The sequence below is a fragment of the Musca vetustissima genome, unplaced genomic scaffold (genome assembly GCF_032173495.1).
Source record: "Musca vetustissima isolate MV318-11 ecotype Yass unplaced genomic scaffold, APGP_CSIRO_Mvet_v1 utg6013, whole genome shotgun sequence".
Taxonomy (NCBI): Eukaryota; Metazoa; Arthropoda; class Insecta; order Diptera; family Muscidae; genus Musca; species Musca vetustissima.
This window is the reverse complement of record NW_026889308.1, coordinates 985,421-1,009,043: the sequence shown is the minus strand read 5'-3', so window position 1 is coordinate 1,009,043 and position 23,623 is coordinate 985,421. Positions and strand designations below refer to the sequence as shown.

General features: G+C 40.4%; 2 protein-coding genes across 2 annotated transcripts in view; both read right to left on the bottom strand.

Annotated features, from left to right (window-relative positions):
* LOC133337053 (sorbin and SH3 domain-containing protein 1) overlaps positions 1–5,714 on the bottom strand; it is a 31,677-nt gene extending 25,963 nt beyond the window's left edge. Inside the window, exons 1-2 of the mRNA XM_061545317.1 lie at positions 5,581–5,714; positions 3,492–3,554 (exon numbers count right to left, since the gene is read on the bottom strand). Of these exons, the coding sequence (XP_061401301.1) occupies positions 3,492–3,534 (43 nt within the window). The 5' untranslated portion in view covers positions 3,535–3,554; positions 5,581–5,714. The remainder of the gene's footprint in view (positions 1–3,491; positions 3,555–5,580) is intronic.
* Positions 5,715–7,523: 1,809 nt separating this feature from the next.
* Positions 7,524–14,329, bottom strand: LOC133337029 (uncharacterized). The gene is made up of 3 exons (XM_061545294.1): positions 11,831–14,329; positions 8,209–11,761; positions 7,524–7,753 (listed from the first exon to the last, which is right to left on the bottom strand). Exons 1-3 carry the CDS (start codon positions 14,327–14,329, stop codon positions 7,539–7,541), a joined length of 6,267 nt encoding a protein of 2,088 aa, XP_061401278.1. The 3' UTR covers positions 7,524–7,538.
* Positions 14,330–23,623: the final 9,294 nt, after the last annotated feature.

The window sequence follows — 23,623 nt, the reverse complement described above, 5'->3', positions numbered from 1 at the left end:
CTGGAAAAAAGATTCAAAGTAGTCCTCAATGCTGAGGCCACTGAGGTTCTCTACACATCGACACCATCAACAATGTGCTCATTGAAGTATGGATTATTAAATCCCAGGTGTCTTTGCAAAAAATCCTTTTGATTTATAAATGCCCGTTAGTCGGGCTGGTGTGGACGGTAACTCTCTATATGGAGTAGCTCTGGGTTAACTTTTCGCCCCAATATGGTCTACTTTTTGACCATTTTGTGACATGAAGCGGGTTGGCCATTTGCTCATATTAATATGTTATGTATTTGAAACAGACATAAAAGTCATGAAATGGGAATCGGTTCGATCTATAAGCAGCACCCAAATATTTATTGGATTTGGATCAATTTGAAAGACTGTTTGAATTTTTAATGGAAACAGTAAAACTTGCAGATCTAGAGGATTCTTAAACAGAGCGTTTGTGCAAAGCTCTGTGATTCGTGCCGAATACGTCATATGTAGCCAACATAATTCGCTTGGCCAAATCATAAAACATATATGAGTTATTCTCGAACAAATGGTCACTTCTGCAGTCACTTACTCGACTTTCAGATGCAAAATCAAATTTTAAATCTTAAATAAATTGAAAACAATTATTTTTTTTACAATTCTCCCGTAATGCCTTTTTGTAGAACTTTAGAAGTACTATCAGTGTTAAAAAATTGACCGCCTCCGGTTTTTCATTGCTAATAATGGGGAAACTCTGCGAATTGTGTGAATATTTTGAACTTTTAATAATCTTTACATGAATAAGATATGTCAAGCATTATTATTGCACTTTCAAAATTTCAAAATTTGGCATATTCTTTATTTTCGAAGGAATTTTCTTGGTCACTCAGGGACGTAACTCACGCGACATTGTTGATTTTGCAGTTTTTATTTCGGTAGTGTCTGAATTTATAGTCATTAAATTTGTATTTATGCTAAGAACAAGAAGAAAAAATGACAAATGTGGTCTTTCTTTATATTTTTTGGCGTTACTTCATGTATTTCAGAATAATTAAAGAAACAAATTCTCCGACTTTGGATTACCTTTTGGCGGAAATGCCCATATGCTTGACATTCTAAAGGTCTGAAAGGTAAGGACGACTTGTAAGGGTTCATAGGTTTCGACGCATTTATTGAAGCAGTTTACGAGTTATCATCTTTTAATCTTCCAATCGTTGATCTTTTTATTTTGAGTGTATTATGGAAGCGCCCGCGTATCATTAAGAATCAAATCAATCGGAAAGTTTGGTTTCGCCCCGTTTGCCACTTCCAGCTACAGCTCCGTTGCAAGCAAATTAATTTGACCGAATTGTTATTTTTTATTTAGCGAAAAGGCGAACCCCAAACGAAGCGAACTGATTGGATGTGTGACCATTCGCTTGCAACTTAAGGTGTGGACAAGGTGTGTTCCCAACAATGAGAGTCTCGTAAAGGCAAAACATATTGGCTTGGATTAAGCAAAAGACAGAAGCTTTGTTTTGTATTCTGTACTGAAATCAAACGGGTCAAAAGATTTGAATTGGAATCGAATACGAGGTATACACATATAACGAAGCGACCACTTCATGGATTGCATTCGCCCATTGGGAACCCTAAATGGCGAATTACAGCAAGATAAATTACAACATACCGAAAGGGGAGTGATGCCGTTATGTGGCACCTGTTACAAAACGACTCTTCACCTCTTTGGATACATGCTGTAGATGCGCCTAAGTCTGTATTTGTAAGGTACAGTAAAAAATATAACGATTTAAATCCAGGTCATTCTATTAAGATTTTGGTCGTATATAGGCATAGACATTTCATGCCAACCGTTCAAAACATCAAACTATGTCTAAATCTGGGCTGATTTGGACAAATCTTTACTCACCCTTTTGTAGCCTCAATATGATACGCTGTACAAATTTGTGCTTCAATCGGACAAACACTCAGACTGTGGTGCACTATTTGGACGAAACGATATATGACGGTTATATCTAAATCTGAACCAATTTTTGGCCAAATAAATAAGCTGTCCCAAAATTTATCCAATTTATTATTGTTTACAATTGGACTGAAAGACAGTCAGACGGGCGGACATGCATACATTTACTCAGAAATCGATTCTCTCCATATTCTTAAGATTATGTATATCTCGTTTCTTTTTGCATGTTACAAACCTAGGCACAAAAACAAAACACACTGTGCTGAAATAGCCTCCAGCGTATGGTTAATATTTGTGGTATTAATCATTCGTACGAATATTAATTTTTGTATACTTTGCAGGTTCGGTGCAACTCCATTACATATCTTTCTTATGGAATTTGTTCAAAAAATATTTTCAATTGTTCACCAGATGATGTTTGGTCTGTAATGTGCCAATTTCGAATCAAATTCAAATACAATGTTTACATAGAGCTTCCATGAAATAATGTTATTCGAATTGGGAAACAGTAAGTCATTTTGCAAATATCATTTGCTTCCCATACTCGTTAGATGAAGCATTCAAATGGGCGAGAGGGAAGGGAGAGAGGCATGTTTTTATCGTTTCGTTTTGAATTCTCCACCGAACTGTCATAAACAGTGATGACGCTGTCTTTGTTTAATAAATGATCTAATCACTCGGTCAGATTTATGGCACCTCCGATTTATGTAGTTCCACGATGATGACGACAACATGCTCGATGATTGCTATATATACCGAATTCTACAAATTTAATTCTTACCATGGATATGTGTAGCCGATAATAATAATAGAGAAAACATCAACGGAATCGGTTAAGGTCGAATATCGTAATCACCCACAACAAGAAGATAATTTTAGAATAGAAAACATCAGAAGAACATAAAGCCAACGATAGCATCATAATGACCAAACATTGTATTTTTTTAATAACACAAACACACTAACACCAGAAGCAAAATATTGAATATATTGAAGACAATAAACAAACTAGAAATTCGGGGGATGGAGGAAGGTAGAACATTTTCATATGGAATGAATATGTTCTGAAAACGATTAAAAAAAGAAAAAAAAACAATGGAAAATTAATAGCAAAAAACGATAAAAATAAAAATAGAGGCCAACACAATTCATTTACCCTATCCCAAACCTCACCATCGCAAGAATTGCCCAACATGGACCGAATTATGGGCGAAGCGGCACAGCTAAATTGCGTGCATTCATTGCACAGTCAAAAGAGCTGTAACTAATTGACGTATGGCGGCGACGAGGGGGAACTCAATTGCATGAACCCGACAAACTGTCGAGTTTCGTTAAACCACAGACGAACACGTGTAAACAAATTTGTCACCAAAACCCAACAGTTTTCCAAAATGTCATGTTAAATTATGTTTATGGGACGCGAATGGGAAGAACCACAAATGGACACAAGTATGAAAGTGGCATTCGAACCACCAAACAACAGGTTGTCAGCATTCGCAGGGGATGCTGCTGCTGTTGTGGCAGCCGCCAGACTGATGGATAATGCAGCTTTTCTATTTACCTGATCCGGAGGGAGCCTTCGCCTTGAATTTTGGCGTAAACATGCTGGGAGACTGGGCCTTTTCTGTAAAAATGTTCAAAAACAAAGAGGCATTCAATTTGTCATTCGAATAACAAACTTGTTTTCATTGACACAAAGTTTTCGTGAAAGGTGAACGTGAATTCCCATCTTCACCGAATCGGTGTTGTGATCCATCCATCCATGCAAAACTTTTCACGTCAGTATGCACTTGTTGTTGGTGTCCATCGGTTTTGACAAATGGTGGATGCCAGTCTGTATAGTTTTAACTAACCCTGTCCCATATTTCGTTACACCGACTACTGCACACGATCGGAACAGAACACAACGCGCGAATTTGATTTAAAAAACAAGCAATCCGAGAACAATCTGTACGCCTTTACGTCCGAAAGTCAACTTGTTGGTCTGAGAACTTTTGTTTTGAAACTGTTCAAGAAAATTATGTTCATCCCACCACCAACCACTAAAATCATCATTATGATCATCGGCATCAGCATCTGCGCCCCCACCGCCACAACCCCAATAGCGTTTAGCAGCTTCTCTCACTGTTCGTTCGCAACGAGATGTGAGCAAACATTGCTGTGCGATGGGAGGCTTTCTCATTCGACGATCAGACCCATAATCTTTCCACCGAGATAAGATGAATACAAACAGAACAATGGCAAGAAAGAACGAGCGAAAGAGAACCAGAAGGAAAATCTTATGTAAACAATGGAGATGTGAGTGGGCCAGCGATGGGATGTCGTAATGTTGAAAACGTACTATACACCCATCGCACTACCACAGTACAAACACATGGAATTATCGGGTATGTTCTGGAATTCATTTTGTGTTTAAATACAGGTAATGGCTTATTAAATAAGGTATACCGGTCCCGAAATACCAACCAGAACCACATATACTAAAATCTGGTCTACAATGACGTGGGTGTAATTGAGGTAGATATAGATAGACCCCACGTTATATCGGGCGTTGACTGTACATCATTTTAATATCTTCTTTCTTTGCTTATACATATGTACTTGGAGATTTCTAATTATTATGTTGTTGTTGGTTTCTTGAAGGTTTTTGAGATCAAAGAGAAGCTCTACTTTGTCATCCATCAATAACAGCTGATATCTAAATTTTGTGTCAAAATATATTGAAAATGTAAAAAATGTGATTATTTATACTCTTTCGAATCGAGCTTAAGGGTCGAAGTTTTGCAATGAAAAGGAAAGCCAGGCTTCAATCATTAAAACTTCAATCATTAAGTTCGACTCGAAAGAGTATAAATAATCACTTAAAAAGTACAGAATTTATTATATATGAAATAATGCTGGAACACATCGGATCCTCATTACATTTAATATCATATAGTTGTAACACCTCTATCGCAGACCGATAATAATAATAGCTATTTCCAGTTATAACTTCCATTAGTACCGGATTGTATCAATTGTCATAGCTTCGGATCTCTGCTTTTGTTTGGAAGGGGCAGATAGCGATTCCAACGTTGGGGAACACTTGAGACAACCATACACTTTGTCCTCGGTTAGCATTATAGCAGCAACCACCTCTAAACCACCCACGTACCTATCAATTCATTTATATATATACATATATTTTACCCACTGCCCCAAATGGTTGACGAAGAGATTCGTGTTGATTTTGGCAGTTGTTCGGTGTGTTCATATGTGCTGAAATTGTATTTGTTTATTTCGATTCTTTGCTCGGTTGCGGAGATGGTTGCGTTCCCTCGCATTGTTGTAAATTATATATATATATATGCGAAAAAATTCGTTGTGAACTTCGATGAATAATAAACATTTTGCATTGTTTAATTGGCGTGTGTGTAATACCCGCTTTTGTAGGTATGTAGTCAGTAATGATTTAGACATTTTGGAATTTTTTGAAGAAAATGTGTGGGGTGTAGAATGGATAGGACAAGAAGCCAATTCAGCGCTATTTTTTTTTTAATTTTGATTCGGTTATTTTATAAGTTAATCTAGAAGGAGGGCAGGGTTGAATTTTATCCATGCAATCATACGGAAGGAATGTAAAGGGTATTTCAAAAGATTTTCTCACCCACCATCTCGAAATAGAAAACCTTTGGCCAGCTTCAATTCTTGGTCGATTTCTTGCAGCAAATCGCTTTCCGACCAGCTACGTCGATTTGCAGGCAGTATGAAGCGAGTCTGTTTGCGAGATCGCTTGACCAACTCTGGATCCGCTGCAGGCTTTTCAAAATCGGGGCAACCGTTGTTGTTGTGTAGCGGCAAATTACCTTTAGCTCTACGCAATTTGACAACTATTAAGCGAATTAAAAAAAAAATATAGAAAATTCAAAATACCACCATCAACAGGTGAAATATATATATATATATATATATATATACATATGGATATATACTTGTTTTATGTGTCTCATGTAATTTGAGGTACGAGGTAGGGTTCGTCTACTTTGATCTGCTTAAATGGTCATACCATAAGACTACTACTGGAATCACGTTCCGCGAATTTTCTAACAACATCTCCTTATTTGTTCATTGTTCTTGGAAGCTGTGTACCATATAAAATGTAAAAGATACCTCACAGAGTACGCGACTCAACGATCTTCGTCATATTCCCAAAAGGGTGTTTTAATATATTTTCTAACCAAACACTACATCTTTGTATACAAACATCTGCCATTTATGTATATACAAACTCCAGGGTTATTGACTTTTACCTTTTGTGCATTATTTCATATGAATTCATCATTCAATTTTGAACCTTCTAGGCCTCCTCCGGCCTCAGCAGACTTCAACAGTTCTCCGCGGTTACTTTGCTAAATTAGCTTGGAATGAAATAACATGGCAATAGAATATCCGGGTTTCTACCTGTGCATCATAGTCGCTAGTTCAAATATAAACTGTTCATTAGCTAAATCTGATCTCATCGTTGACTTTCTAAAATTAAAAAAAAAAACACAAAATCTATTGGTGTAGCCCGATAATAAAAACGAAATGGTGATGTCACGATTTCCTTCGTTTCTTACTAGATTCAAAATACTCAACTAGATGCTAAATAATTGTTGACAGTGGGTCCTCGCACAAGCGAATGGGTGAGCGACTAGATCTGCATAATTTTCGACAATGGAAAAGAATTGAAGATCTATCTCGAACTCGGACATTTACATATTTATAGGAGTTTAGCCAGTATCCAATGGCATCATCATGCAAGCCATTGTTTTGTCAAACGCACTCACACACTCACACGCACTCAAAAATGAATCAAAGTATAACGCATAAAAATATACGAAATTAGCATTGCATTATTATCTTGGTTAGAACAAAACTACATTTGATTTGTCATGTTTTTATTAACTAATTTGGTAACAATTTCAACAGATTTATTAGACAATATAAATGTTCGTTCGTTCGTTCGGTCGGTCGGTAGTTCGTTCGTTAGCTTGTCCTTCGATCGTTCGGTCAATTGCTGGTTGCGCGCATACACAAAAAACTGAATTTCTAATTATAGGGTTAAATAAATATTTTTTTGTTTTTGGTTTTGGTTTCCATTGCTTTGGTTTTCTTTTTTTCAGGAGGAAATCTTTGTTAATTTGTGTTTTATTTGGTGAGCAAACTCTTAAATACAATCGGATTAATGTTATTGTTTATACATTTTTACACATTTCAGTAGGTATGTTTATGTAGTTGTAACGTAAGTTTAGTTAAAGTAATTCGTTAAAAGAAGAAACAGACATTAAGGCAACTTATGTTAATCATACAGAGAAGAAGAGGGGGGGAGAGAGAGAGCAAGGGCATAGACCGGTGGGAGTCCACGTGTGCCCAATGAAAGGAGGTGAACCTCGGAGGAGAGCAAAGACGTTAACGAGGCAGCTTTTATCAGTGTATTGTGATTATTCAGGCTGAGGGTGTAAGGACAGTGATCGTGAGGGATCACTGGTCAATGAGTGCAGAACTTTTTTGTGGTAGCAGTTGTGGTTCGAGCTGTATGTCATTTAGGTTCATTCGTGGAGCCGCTTGGACGGGAGCTTTCTGATTTTCAAATATTCCCTGCATTTTGAAAGTTGCGCCAATAATTATCAAACTCTTCTAAAATGCGGCCGTGGAACGGAGATTTGGCAAACATCTCTTCGAAGGTGTTAGGACACAGGCTTGGGTCCGTGTCGGGTGCAAGAGCATTGGCGAGAGAATCAAATGTTGGTGGATCGGATGTAGTTGAGACTTCACAGCAGCGCATATCATCTTCGGCTTCCTCTAGAGAAGTTGTGTGACCGCCATTAAAAAAACAAAAACAAACAATCAAAACAGAATAAAAATGCTCAAAAGAGGTAGAACAACAACAAGAAGAAGAGGAAGTGGAAGGAAGACTTTGACATAGAGTGTGTGGACTGAGATGAGTAGAAGAATGAGTGAATTCACGAACACTTTTTACTGTGGTGACGATGATTGTAGTGGGGGAGTGTGGGAGGTATTGGGATATGCCAGATGCCAAATGTGATGGAATACTCACACCTGTGATGTGATGGCCACACTTACATACATGTTATGCATTCACATACTTAGGTAGATGGGGTAGTTGGGGGATGGTTGGATGAGAGGGTGGATCCGGTGGTGGCGACGACACCTCATGAAGTACTTAATCATAGGATACGGACAGATAAATGTGCAGTGCTGTACGCAAATTCAGGCTTGCTTGGCAGCAGGTCAGGTGAATCTCCTCCAAGCAGTCCATGCGGACAAACCTATTAACACAGCGGAGCCCAGGATGCTACCAACACCAAGAGAAATAAATGAATCTGTTTGAGTATCAGTGTCGTCAGTGTTACGAGTATTGTTATTAGCGTTGGTGTTACATGAGATTGCGCAAGCTTTGTGGACATTTGTCTCAGTTGATGAATGTATGGACTCACCGTGACCGCCGTTTTCGGGAGGCAGCATCGGAGCCCTCACACTTTTTACGGTCTTCACCATGGTCGATTGCTTGAAAGCCTTACTAATCGAGTTGTCAGTCGTCTCCTGTATACGCTCCTCTTCTTGGTGTTGCTCGCGGTGACCGCCCTCGATCTCGTCACGTTGATGGTTCGAGAATTTCGCGAATTCACGCAAATGTCGCGGCAAACTGCGGAGATTCGCCTCGTGGTTGCCCTCGAGTATTTTAACCGGTGGCACATCTTCCGTTTCACTGGACTGGGCTGCGTTGTTGGGGTGCGATTCGGCACCAGACTCCCAATCACTGTCGGCCGGCATCGACAACTTTGTCCGTCTCTCCTTCACCCGGTTCAAGAACTCATCGCCCAAATTCTTTTGCGCTGCTCTGTGTTCCGACGATTCTTCTTCATGCACCTTGGATATTTTGATTATGTTCTGCAGGCGGCGCTTCTCACGTTCGGCCACTTTATTAAGCCACTCTTCGGCCATCTGCTGGCGGAAAACCTCATCCTCCGTGAGTGTGGGTAATTTCGGAACACAGCGATAAGATTCGCGATGTTGTCGCGGCGATGGTTGTGGCATTGGCATGGTTTGTGCTCTGTTAACCTCTTCCAATAGACGTTGGCGCTCCTTCTGCAGGCGTTCAAATTCCATACGCAACTCTTCCTCCTTGCTGGCAATGTACTTCAGCTGTTGTTCGTGCAATTCCCGCGGCAAGGAAGCCCTTCTCTGGCGCATTTGCTCCTCGCTGACACTCACCTCAATGGGGTGGAATCCGGATGGCTGTGGGGCTGGAGAAGTGCCGCGCCGCGTTGTAGTGCTGATGTACTTCGGGTTGGGGTCTCTCTCGATCATCGAATAGCAGCTACCGTAGTGGGGACGACTTTGCTGTGGAGCTTTATTTAGCATCGGAGCGTGAGACCTTCGAACATTGTAGGCATTGTATTGATCGTAGGAGTGTGAATTGTACGATAAGTCGCTGGTTGAAGCTGTCAAACGTGGTGCCCTAATGCCGCCCGGTCGGCGCTGATAGCAAATTTCCACCTCCCGAGCGAAGGGGCGCGTAATGTTCTCCGACGATCCCAAGTCGCTGGCATATTTAGACCAATCGTCGTCGGTGGCCCGCTGATTGACGATATGGGTATGGGTCTTGCGACCCTCATCATTCAAGTTGAACATTGACTCGGCTCTGCGGAATCGCGAGTCGTCGCCACTGCTATTGTCGGTCTGTATAGGGATCTGATAAGTTATTGGTGGTTGCGGTACTGGTGGAGCTCCAGTCGCCATATTCCGATTCGTTGCCTGGTAATTGTAACCGTTCTCCACCTGTATGGGAATTTGATAAGAGCGCGAATTACTTGTGTCCGAACAATAGCCACTGCGGTCGACACTGCTCATTCGCAACTGACGCGACTTCATCGATCGTTCTATTTCCTTTTCCAGTTCGGACATATGATCGTGGCGCAGCTTATTGAACTCTTCGATTTGTTCCTTATGTCGCAACTGGACACGGTTGAGATCAAAGAGAGAAGCCGAGCGTTCCTTTTGTTCCCTTTGAGTTTTACTGGTCTCCAGCTCCCTATGAAGTTGTTTCGATAGGTCATCGAATTCTTTGAATAGTTTTTCATGGTCATGTTGGAATACTTGTTTGGCATTCGCGCTGGGCGAAGCGGTCGATGACGAAATAGTGCCGTGGTCATTCGTACTCACGCCGTCCGAGGTTGTTTGTGCTGCTGTGGGTAGTACAGTGGCGTTGGGCGCGGAGGTTGCGGTGGTGGCAGCAGCTTCCTTGGCACGTTGCCTAAATTCCTCATAAGAATCTTCGATGCCCCTTTGCAGCGCCGTCATTCGTTCGGAAGCAATATGTTTCTGTTTTGCTTTTTCTTGCTCTTCGTTTGGCTGTTTCTTTACGAAATCCACTTCATCTCTCTGACAATTGTGAGTGGAATTTTCGTGGCTGTGTGTCACTGTAGTGGTGTCGGTGGCCGACGCCGAGGCACTTCTATTGTTCAATGTTGCCGAAGAATTATTGTTTAATTTTAAAGCTGACATAATTTCGTGGTCATCTGGTTTCGCCTGTTGCAAATTCGAAAAACTTCCCGACAAGAGCGGTGCTGTTGTGGGGAACTTGGCCTTGATGTCTGCCGGTGTGGCTTCATCGCCGAAACTCTGCTTGTCATGCTTTGAATTGCTATAATCAACGACGACCTGGCCATTTTCAATCCGTTTCTGGCTTTCAAAAGAATGCGTTTCTATGCTTGAGTAGCGTTTGGGTTGCACGTCCTCCGTCATGGGTTGACTCGCGGACGACTCAATGTTCGAGAAACGCTTGTGCTCCTTGTCGAAAATGTTGGAGGACCCCAGCGTGGGAAACATTTCACCCAGACTCGATTCGACACTTTGCATATTACCTGAAGAGGACCGAGGAAAATTGTGTGACTTGTCCGAAGATCCGTTAGTTAATGTTATTGGAACGATGAACGTGGACGGTTTCGATTGCTGAGGTGTTGCCGATTGTTGATGTTGTTGCTGGTCATTACTTGTTGTTTGCCTTGAGTTATTTTCAAACGATGATGAAGATGATGGCTGCTGTGTTGTTGTCTCTGATGTTGGCTTTTGTTGCTGTTGTTGCTCGCTGAGAGGCGATTGGTGAGATTCGTTCGTATCTTTTATTATAGATAAGAGACGATGCTTGTTCTCTTCTTCCTCACAGCGAGTACTGCTGGCTGTTCTATCTGCTATTAGGGGAGCAGCGGTGGCAGTGGTGACGTCACTGGTACAAACATTGCTGGTATTTGTGGTCATACTGGACGTTGCCGTTATTGATCGTTTCGATAGATTCTGTGCTTTTGTGGCCGTTTCACTACTCTTGGCAGGCACTGGAGGCGGTGGAATTTGAGGTGGGGGCGGTGTTAGACTTTTACGTAATTTCTTCATCATGGCTGCAGTTTGAAGTAACTGCTGTTCGGCCAATTTCTCCTGCTCTAGTGCATTCAGCTGCTCCTTGGTGAATTCGTGGTAGCCGCGGCGCTCCACGAATTTCTGGTGGGCATCGAGTAGCTGGTCGGGATGCTGTTGCAATTCTTTGCTAGTGGTTGTTGTAGTTTTCGATGTTGTGAATATCTGCTGTTGCTTCTCAATGTAGGACTGTTGGGAAGGCGACAAGCAGACTAAAACTTTGGGATCGAAAGACGTGGGGACCCCAACCCATGAGTCCGGGTGTTTGTTAGGAGAAGGTGGCCGCCGAGGAGCATTGGAAGTGCTTTGGTTCAGAGACAGGCGTAAATCATCTATGTGCGGTAGTTTCGGTGGGGGATATGGCATTTCGCTGCTCTGGTCAGTTAAGGGTGTATCTGCGTTGTTGCTGGCGGTGTTTTGGTGATTCTTTACAACGTTGACTGCCTTCACTTCCCCAATGTGCTGGGCCAAAGTCGCCAACTCTTCCAAGACTTCACCACCGTACGGAAGGGCAGCCAAAGTTTCGGCGCATAACAGGCGAAGTTTTTTGGGATCTGCTGAACCAGGATCTGGCTGCTCTTGATATTCACTTGCAAGTGTTTTGAACTTGAGATCTGAAATTGAGGAGGAGGCTTGATCAGACGATGTGCTCTGGGTTAGTCCAACATTTATGGCTGTGCATTGGCTGAATGTGGTGCTGTCGGAGCAATGTGAATCCAAGGACTCTTGGCGGGCCAGTGAGGATGTGTTTGGGGTGGGTAGGGACTGGAGATAACAGCTTCGGTTGGATACAAATTGTGCTGGTGGAACTGGTTGTCGACCATTGTGATTCTCGACATTTTGCACGAGTAGTGGTAAAGGATCTTGTTCGAGGTCGAGGGATTTCGGTGGGGGTGGTATTGGGGGAGGAGGCGGTGAAGCTCGCATTGGTTTAGATGGACTGTCAGTAGGACAACATCGATTCACTAAAACATCGTCATTCAGGGCGCTAAGGTTTCTGTTGATGTTATCATTATTATTACCGTTTGTATCTGCCGTTTTCGTGGTGTCCGAATTAATTATGTCGCGGACCGTATTCATATTTTGACCGTTTTCCGTTAGAACCTCTTGTGGTTGTTTCACAATTTTATCCGCACGTAAACTACTAACACTACTACTTGTATTTACCGAATCGCAACTAGTTTCGAGCAGTCTTGCCTGAGCATCTGACAAGAGGCGCAGAGCATCGTCGATGTCTGCGAGTCTCTGCTGGCCGGAACTGCAAGAGAAGAGACCTGACAATGCTGTTGGCTGATCTCTCGACGCTCGTGCGCCACTCGATATATTCTGTTGCTGAATGACAGGTGATGACGACGGTGGCGTTATCCGAGAATCGTTGTTTACAAACTGACTGTTATTGTTTGTGAGGTTCGTGAGCGACTCAGCCGTCGCTTCTACTGCTGCCATTGCTGTTGGCGGTGATGATGTCAATTCGTTGTTTGTGGTGCCAGGTTTGTTTATGAGATCTTTAGCGTCTGTATCCAGATCGAATGCTATCGACGAATGTGTCGAATGAAGGGAGACACGATCAATTTGATCAAGGTCATTTAAATCGGACATGCTGCTGGAGGCTGAGTTAATGAAGACCATTTCGGCCAACTCAGATTGGGGCGATAGGAAACTTCTTAAAGTTGTACAGCTCTCGTCGGCGTCGGGGGCCTCCTGAATGCGAGCTTCCACGGCAACGGCTGCGGGTTCCTCGCGTATCGCACTGCGATTCGATGGGGTGTTAAGTGTTAGTGTGGGTTTGTGGGGTTTACTGAAGTCCAGGGAACTTTTGGGGAATTTGGCATTGAGCTTTTGTGATTTATGTGTGTCATTTGTATTGCTGACTGCACTTTCGGCGGATGCCGACCTAGACAGGGGATTATCGCCACACTCACTTAGATCGCTGTTCTCTTCGGAAATGCTGTCGAGAAATCGTGGGCTGAGCATTTGGGGCAAGAAGTGACTTTCTAATGCCAGGCGTTTTTGTTTACGTTTCTCGCGTTGTGAGGCTGGGGTTGCTTTGGCGGCCACTGCTTCTAAGTCTGACAATGAATCGCCATCATCACATTCCGCGGCAGAGTCTACTTCACTGACAACCGGAGATCGGAGTTCCTCTAGATCGGTTAGGGATTCATCGCCCACTTCTTCTATGTGTACCGGAGATAGGGCGGCCAAACTAGTCCGTTTTTCATTGTCGTTGTCACTGTCTTCCAAATGGATTTTGTGCACAATCACCTTTACTTGGTGCTTTGTCACTTCATTCGGTTCCCCTTTACTTTCACTGTTTGTTTCAATGGCACTCTCAGCAGCGGGGTTTTTGTCACCTTGTTTACTTTCACTTTTTAATGCCACCACTGTTTTGTCATCGCCATTCACATCTTCGCAAATAACGCGATGAACGATAACCTTGGCCTGCTGTCGGGGCGTGACTGGTGGTGTCGACGGGTTCTGTGTATGCGTATCCCGAGTCCGATCCTCCTGATTTTTAATAGGCTTTGACTTTTCTTTACCCATATTCCGATCACTTTTACTTTTACATTGCGGCGATGGGCTTTGGTTGCACGTTGTCTTTGCCGGTTCGAGTGGAACTGTGTCACATGCAATGACGCTGTGTTCTTCAGTAGTTGAAAGGCGGTCGGCAGACACTTCGTCAGAGATGTCGGTCTCTTTGGGATTGTCGCCAGTTTTGTGGACAATCCTAAGGGGTACACTTGTCTGCGGTAGTGATGAATCAGCTACGGGCGAAATGCGGGCAGGGGTGACGTCGTTGTGGCCGGCAATGTTGGTGCCAGATGATGCTTCCGAGTGTTGATCTCCTTGTAGTTGCAGTTGTTGTTGCGGCTGCTGCTGTTGTCTGTTTCGATTCTTATTTTTATTTTTATTACGATTGCGATTCTTCTGGCGATAGTTTGGCATCCTTCTTTTTCACGACTCTTTCTTCACTTCGCCCCAAATGCTTCTCGATTCGTTTACCTCAATGACGTTCCGTCCACTCTCTGCAATGGATTGAAGACGCAGTGAAGGCATATAGGTGTCGGAGCGGGTGGCTGTACTGTTGTTCGTGCGTGGAATTTATTTGTCGATTGGCTCTGGTTGCATAAGTACGTCCGGCGTCCACAAGTGTTTTCTTGGGAGGGAAATTATTAAGTAAAACACAAAAAAGGATGACACTTTCAGATGATTAGCTGGGTCGATGGTGGCGCTCCGTTGACCGCAATGAATGTGGGCTGTCGTGTATGTTCAATAAGGAAACCGAATATTTGCTCAGTTGTCAACAAACTCGGTATGTGGGTGCGTTTGTTTCGTGTTTCCTCTTTATGATAGGGAAGTGCGCTGCGTTATTGCCGTATCGTTCGTCTCATTCGACTTTGATCAACTGAAATGGCGCTCACTTGCGCCGTGATCATCAAACTCAGTCCCAGACCGCGTCCGACCGGCGAAAGATATATATTCGCTTCTTTGGCGATTTTGTTTTGTTTTTTTTTTACAATGAACGTGTTGTTGTTTCTGTTCGATATATGTCTGTAAGAAGAAGACGCGCGCGACCACAATTGTGACACGATTTTTTAAGAATGAACACACTCACATGTACCCCTACAGATTAATACATATAAGAGTACATATACATACATACATAAACAACTAACAGTTTTCTCTGGGAAATGAGAAAATCGCCGAACAGTATTTCAACACACGAACCATTTCATAATTGCGTATTTTGGATTTTCCCTAATGACCCACAACAACAACAAAAACATATACAAAGCAGAGAACCAACAATAGGAAAAGACAAAACAAAAGCCAACCACTGCTCCACTCAGTTGGCATTTGCCAGTTTTTCCATTCCTGTGATGTGCCATTATATGGTGACTGACGTTATAGAAGTGTGTGTGTGTGTGTGAGCCGTCATTAAGTAACGGCAAATTGATCTAAATAGGCCATAATTTGGAAATGTCACATATTCTGTAGATATCCAGAAGCGAGTTGGCCGTGTATGTGTCGCGTATGGGAAAAAAACTTAGGATGGCGTGGATCTGCCTGTGCGAACAAAGTGGTTGACATCGTTCCAATAATCCCCTTTATCGTATGTTCTACTGAAATATGGCCTGGCATCTGCACTGACCTGTATGTATGCTCGAGGAAATCAGAACAACATCAATAGAATTATGGGAGAACCGTGCCATTATTAAATGTTTGATTATAGCAGGCAAATTTGAACACAGCTGAAGGCAAAGTTCGAAAAATTGTATGGTTGTCAATATTGAAACCGTTTTGGAAACTTTTCAAAATATTTGCATTTGAAAGATTATTTACGTGGACGTTGTTGCATTTTAGTGCACACTAGTTAAGGCGTATCGTTCGGTGTTGCCCTCAGCCCATAGCAGCAACGTACACCTAAAATAATCTACTAATTTTACAAGCTTAGTAACTTTTTACTCGAAACCCGTTCCTGAACCCACAAAACTGGTAAAAAATTGAACCAAGAGAACAAAAAACAAAATGGCGTTCTCTTTGTAAACTTTTTACTCGAAAAATTTGTCCGAGTAAAAATAGTTAACAGGAATGCCAAGTTCTGATTGGCTGTATGTGGATTTTGAAATGTTGCCATCTAATTTTGGCATATTTACCAGATTTGCGTTCCCGAACTTTACAAATTATTTTGTACTCTGAGAGCGATTTTGAAATGTTTCCCTTTAACTAGCTTTACTATTAAAAAAGTACTGGAACAGACCAGTCATTGCTAATATAGCGTATTTAATCGCGTTGACGACTTAAATTGGGAACTCAAATTTCAAATTGGAAAAACTGCGCAAAAGACCGACGCACCTGGAAATCTTTTTTAAGCTCGGCTTATGGAACGAAAGTTCTGTCACAAGCCAGCTATGTAAGTAAGTCTCACGCAGACATATGTTTCAGCTTTCAAAATTTAAATGTTAATACCTTCCTTTAACCCTTTACGGCCCAATGCTGCCCACAGGCAACAAAATGCTTACATTTAATACGCGGCAAGTAAATATTCAAAATTTTGGACAAGTAATACGCTTTTCAATACATGAGTGCAAAAATATATACAGTACCAAATGGTGTGTACAGTCCAAAATATTTAAATCGATTCGTATTGGAAAAGTACGAATTGGACCGTGTAAGCTTTTGTTGAGTCTTGTAAAAAAGAACCTAAAGAACAATTAAAAGAGCTTTTTTCATCGATATTGCATGTACTTTTGAAGATATTGGACTTTTATTTTTCGGAAAGAAGGTACTGTATCTCACAAATGCAAGGATGTAGCGACGTCAAATTTTGCTCATATTCCATTTAGGATAGTTACATTAAAACTGTGCACAAAAAATAGTTCTATTGACAGGGGTAAAAATTAAGGCCACAAAGGGTTAAAATTTACACACATCATTTGTTCAGTGGCAAAACTTGCAAAATTATTTATATTTATTAATATTTTTAAGTTCCCTACCTCTAATACTCATAAATCTATATTGTAGCACCCACATTTACATCTTCATGACAATTTGCAGTCTTAGAAAATATATTTTGTTCAATTTATTGAAAATATGCCAATCGACATACATAACATTTTATGGAATTTATTTTTTATTTTATTTGAAATTGATCAAGGTATATTAGTAAGGTAACCGTATCAGGGCAGCTGATGGTAAGATTATATGTCAAATAAATATTTGTTATTTGAATTTGCCGTAGGTAGATACATAACATAAATTAAATTTTAGAAAGAAATAATACGATAAAAAATTGTTTGAAATATGTATATATTTTAAAATAGTTATATAAGAATGAGAATGTGTATTCGTTGCATAAAGAAAGATGTTATGGGCAAAGTCAAGTTTTTATTGGTTCTCTGAACTCAATTTGGTCGCTGAACAAAATTTCGTCTCAATCGGACAAACATAGGGACTTAAGTAAAACATTGATATAATCAGACGAAACAACATATGGTAGCTATATTTAAATCTGAAGCTATATTCACCAATTTCAGCAGGGCGCGTCCTTGGGTCAAATAGAAGAGATGTACCAAATTTCATCAAATTCTGATCACAAATGTAGCCTGTACTTTTTTACAATAACATACGTACATATCTTAAAAGGTACTATAGGTACATCTCAAAATAAGGTAAATGGACTTGTTTTATGCTTAATTTTATTCAAGGATATTCCTTTACAAACAGTAATTGGAATATATAGCCACATGGTCTTCCCAGTTGCATATGCGTAGATGCTTTTTAATAAGAAATGATAGATGTCAATTGGTAGGAAAAGTCCTGTATAATTTCACACTTAGAGATGTCGAAACCCTCTTAAGAAATGTCTAATGATTGTCGACAGTTGGCTGTCACGCGTTTTGTTGTATTCTCCGCAAAAAAGACGTTTTTTCTTTGGGGATGAAATGGACCAAATACTTAATTTTTGTCCGTTTTTCTAGTCGCTCCAGAAGCCGCAATTATGGCCCAAACATCACGATTTTTTACAAGGAGAAGGGGATCGGGCCAAAGAAAAAGCATGCCTGTTTTGATAAACATCGAACGAGCTAGTCGAAATTTATTATGGGCTGTTAGTCTTCACTTGCTGTCAACATTTTGAATCGCGAAATACCAACCAGAACAGGATAAAAACTCAAAATATATTTCGAAAAACGTAATTATAGTAATGTGAACATATATTTTGGTTCGAATAAAAATACATATGTTTTTTGTATTAACGACAATCTAACATTTCATTTTTGACATTGTTTAGTTGTTTTTTTAACATAATAGTACGTTTACATTGCACTGGGTTTCGTTAACCCCGTGTTTTTCAATTGTCAATTCCATTACGTATATACCAAATAAATCCTCATAAAGTAGGTTAACCCGTTAAAAAGCATATTTTTCAGGTCACCTTGAATAACTCAACAATAACAATAGATGCGGCCCGTTTCCGAGATCTCACCATGTGCAAATAATTATAACTTATTGCTGAGTGCAAGGGAGGCCGATTAAAGAGCATTTGTCTGTCTACCGCCCCTGTTAATGATCCATTGCACTAATCGAGGGTAATTGATGTAATTGATAATTCGACTGATTAGTTGAATGGAGTTTTAGAAACAATCAACTTGTTCTGTAACATGGGTTAGTATTACGCGTTGCTCTCTACTTATTACTCACTGGCCGTTGCTCACTATGTACATAATGTTTCACTGGCGGATTATTGGCTGAACCACTACGTCTCATATAAGGAACGAAGAGCACGCGAATAGCATGTCAATTCCCGAGTTAAATACAACCGAGCATGGCAAAAGGCAACGTTGCGGAAGTAGTGTATTTTCAGCTCGACGATCGCGTCTGTACTAGAAGGGCTTTCAATTGTTTTATTTTGTTCGGTGTTCCGTTTATTGTGCTTTGCAAAGCCCAAATGAACATCAAGCCCCATAGACATTCACACTGTGGGTACTGTGCATACAGAATCTAAATGAGCACACACACACGCTCTTGTTTCGTCAGCACCGCAAAACACGCTGTATATAAATCAGATAGGCGACAGGCAACCATCGATGTACACAAACACATGTGTGCTGCAATCAACTCGAGGGTCTTACGTCATCCAGACATTGCAGATTTCACTTTCCTTCATCTTAGAGTTGCCATTCTTGTGGGAGACCCTATACACTATTGTGCAAATGTGTGAAAAAGCACACTCGGACTCGAATTTGAGTGACAAATCTCGAAATTTGTTCATTACCAGTTTATTTTTATAACCAAGCAACATCACACCGATTATACAGATTAATTAACAGGCCCATGCATATTTATGTTTATAATAGTTTCTCCTAGAGATTGTCAGATCAAAAAGGATTAAGTGGAAATAAACATTTTTCGTCTTGATGTGGACTATCTGCGAAAAGTGCATTGCAACCAATTCCACTGACGCGTGTGAATAATGTTGGATTCGGAATTGTGTTAATTATACGCACTAGGTATTAGCAGGTTTGGAGATAAAAAATATAATGATACAAGGTAACTGTATTATTATACAAGGTAACTGCAAGTGCATCTTTTTTTGAGGGTAATACTAGTGTCAATTTCATTTTCATCAAATATGACTTCTCAATAAAATACAAATAAAATGAAAGCTAATAAAAAACTCTGAATGAAAGGACAAATAAAACTAATTGAACGTCAGGTTTGTAAGTTAACAGGGAATGAAGTCCGCTAAATATTAATCGGTATTGTTTCTTTACATTCTGAAATGGGTTTTCGGTGACATTAGTATTGCTTTCTACCAACAAATGTCTTTGTAGTTGTTTCCGATTGTTGTACAACAATACGAAGGCATTGCATTTAGTTAGTCCTGCCTTCACCCCTTCGCATATCATTGACGGGCACATGCTCAAAATTCTGTTTAATTTTAAATCATCACAACTTGTAGTGGTTTTGTGGGAAGCGAGTCTCTCTTCCTCTCTAGATCGGCACTTGGAAGTGAACACAAATTATGTATTGCAGGCATACAAATGGAGCAGCCAAGGAGAAAATTTCCGCAAAAAGAGACTCTGTCAGTGGTGCGTTCTATTAGTACTAGGGTTGCCAAAAAAACTCGACAAATAAAATATTGTAAATTATCAAATGTGATAACCCAATAATTTGTAACAATTTGTACGAATTGTGTTACCGGGTGTTATTCGATAACATACAATTTAGAAATGGGAGTACGTTTAGAGAGACATTTTGACAGTTATTTACTAAGTTCAATACTTAGTACAAGACTAATAGTACGTTTACATTATACCGGATTTCGTTAACCCAGTGAGCTTAAATTTTCAAGTCCATTGAATATATGTAAAAAAAAAACCTCATGAAGTAGGTTAACCCCAAATCGGCCAAAAAATTGATAGAAATTCATATAAAAATTAAATTTTTAGTTGATTTTACATTAGTCAGTAATAGTCGAAAATCGATTTTGAACAGGTTCGGCAAAATCGAACCGTGCTGTTGTTGTTTTTAAATATTTTTTGCAAATACGTTGCAGTAAATTAAAAAATCACAAGATGTAACCGGTATATATGGAAAAATACACTCTATTTTCGCACTAAATCTCTTCAATAGAATATATCTAACTGTTATGAAATAAAATACTGTTCAAAAATTTTACCACAGTTCATATTCTAATTACGTGAGAACCACTGTATATTTAAAACCGATTTGTTGGACAAAAAATAAATTTTAGCTCGAAACTGGACAGGCATAACAAACGAACGACAATCCAGCCGGACTGGAAACCCTAATTGGCTGGAGATTGGAATTACACTTTCTTTCAATAGTGGCATTAATGTTTGCCGTTCCCACCAAATTGTTCTGCTGGCACAATTATTAACAGGATTGCGTAATTGAGCTATGTCTGTCTAGACTGCGACTCAAGCCGCATACAAGGCAAAACCAGCTATACACGCCAGAGAATGAAAATGTTCACAATTTCGCTGCTCAGATCGCCTTCGAGGGGTAAAATGTCGAGTTGTTAGGGGTCATAATTATAATCTGTAAAGCGAATTAAAACAAACATCTTGAACTCCCAATGATTGGTTGACCCTCGATATACAACACGAAAGTTTAAAGTTTTACGCCATTTTGGCAATAACCAGAAAATGTTGACCAATGATTTGCAACTTCGGATGACATAGATTTGTCAAAAATATTACGTTGTGCGGCGTTTGGCTCTACTACGATACTCAATTAGTTTATTATTAAATTTACACATTATAAAAAATGCAGACCCTTTATGGGGTGGATACTCCGTTCAGCCTTAAGGCAACGTGTATAAAAATTGAGTTTTTGTTTCTTTCCAGTCGATTTTTTTGAGGTAATCGGTAACGTACTGCCTACACTGGCTTATTAGCAATATGGATCTACATGTTGGTATAGAACCCACTCGGTTGCATTTTGTCACATTGAATTTAACGGAGAAAGTCCACAAATGACAACTGGTCGTGTTTTCCTAGCGGAATTCTTGATGGATTTTTGAGAACGTGGCCAGTACACATTTTATTTTGTAATGTTTTCCAAATTGCCGATGTCAAATGTTTACAATGTGCCCATAAACTAGTTGAGCTATTGTCCGATACTAAATATTTAGACACAAACTGTTCTATGTATGTATGTATGTATGTTCGAAGCCGATCAATTTCTGTAACAAAATTATTGACCCGAGCGATTTCTGCACGACATCGATACGAATTCACCTTGGACTTAAGGGCAATTGCCAATGAACCATAACGAATGAAACACAACACAAACATAGCTACATACATCTTGCAGTTATTTAAGGACCCACTCATTCGCAAATGTATTTAAACACGATGTCACTTGTCGCGCACTGTTGGCACTGAGCAAATATTCCCTTGATAGTTCAATCACGATATTGTCACATTGGCCAATTGTTGAAGACCAGTTGATGTAATTGTATTTACCTTTCAGCAAAAAAGAACAAAAAGAAACAATTACTGCTTTCTTGGTCACTTTGATTCTGCTTGGACTAGTTTTTTTTTCACTAACTTCACGCAAATATCGGTAGAGTGCCTATTGGTCTGTTTATTTCTTTACAAACCCATCCAATATTGGGATTAAATTATTTTTTCTTCTCGGCGTTTGTCAAATTGTAATGCCGTTTGAATAGAACGATGACAGCGACACACGTATTATTATTTCATCGATCGAATCGGGACAGAGCTTTCCGACGTGCACTCGACGCGTTAAACAGAACAACACTCGTTCGTATCGCGTCCATGATAACGATAACGTCGCAAAAGTACGGAGAAGACGGAGAACGTACTTCAGATAAATCACTTGCGCACACTCTGGCATTTGGGAAAGAGCTGGAGCGGCTGTTCCTGGCGTGAGGTAAGTGCCCGGGTGACTCCGCACTACCACTTCCAGAGAGTTTCCGCCTCTCTGTGGAAGAATATCATTCGATGTGAAAAAAACACAACTTCTCATTTGAACGATTTTTACAGGTGGCAAAACAAGTCGACTGACTCGAAAACAACAACACCGCCGCCGCCACCACCACCATCAGCCATTGTCTGGTGGTTGGCTTTTACGATCGACATGGCACCACAAACCGAAATTATTTGAGAGTTTTATTTGTGTACGCGAATGGTGGGGATTCCTGTTACTCTTTGCCCGCCTACCCCGTACTAGGCATACTTAATACGAAATGGAGAGAGTGAGTTTTCAGCACAAATGCCTGTTGGTATTTCTCTGAATAAATGTCCGGTCGTGGAGGGGAGGCGGGTGAGTGAGTCTGTATGACTGCCGACTTTGCATAGACACGATAATTATATTTAGAAACTCTTCACAATGTTTCCAAACACACATCGCTGGCTAAACGTTGCGTTTATTTTTTGTATTGTTCTTTTTTTTTGTTTTCCTTTATTTTAGTTCGATTTTATTTGCCTCTGTTTTGACCAACAAGCCGACAGACACTCGTTCACTCAATTATTGCCCAACCCTTAGTGCAGAAAACCAAATAGAACAGAGAAGATCATCGATAAATAAAATGGGATTCGTTCGATTTGTTTGGTGGCACCCTATATATGGTGTTCTCAAAAAGTCCAATCACCAACTGTAGGTGGTACACTGTTGAACAAAGTGGGAGATTCAAAAAAAAAAAAAAAAAAAAAACAGAGTAATAATATGGTAGTAGGCAAAATGGACCAGATCCGACAAAAGTGTCAGTAATGTCGAAAACCAATAGAAATTCAACGACCATGAGTTATTAACAATATAGTTTCGCCTAGTGTCGAGTTGGGGCGATTTTTATAAAATTTGTAATTGAGTGCGACTGCTAAAGGAGTGGACCTATGGAGTATATCTTCGGATCTGATCTAGGTTTTGTAAAAATATTACGATGTCCACAGTTGGGATCAAATCAACCCCTTTGTGGTAGAAGTAATAGAAAGACTGGACCGATAAGTCCCCTTAAATCCGACTGGAGTTTCACAATACACTGCACCCTATCCACATAGCCCAATTAACCACAAATATACGGTTAATCAGAGTCGACCTTGCAGACCCCATTACCACCTCTGAATGTGCGACGTAAGATTGCTGTATTTGTCTATTTTCCTGTCCATGCTCTTTTAAAGTAGATTGCCTCGATGTTGCTGTTTTGCCGATGAATCACAATGTGCTGGATTTTAGGTAGTAGCGCGG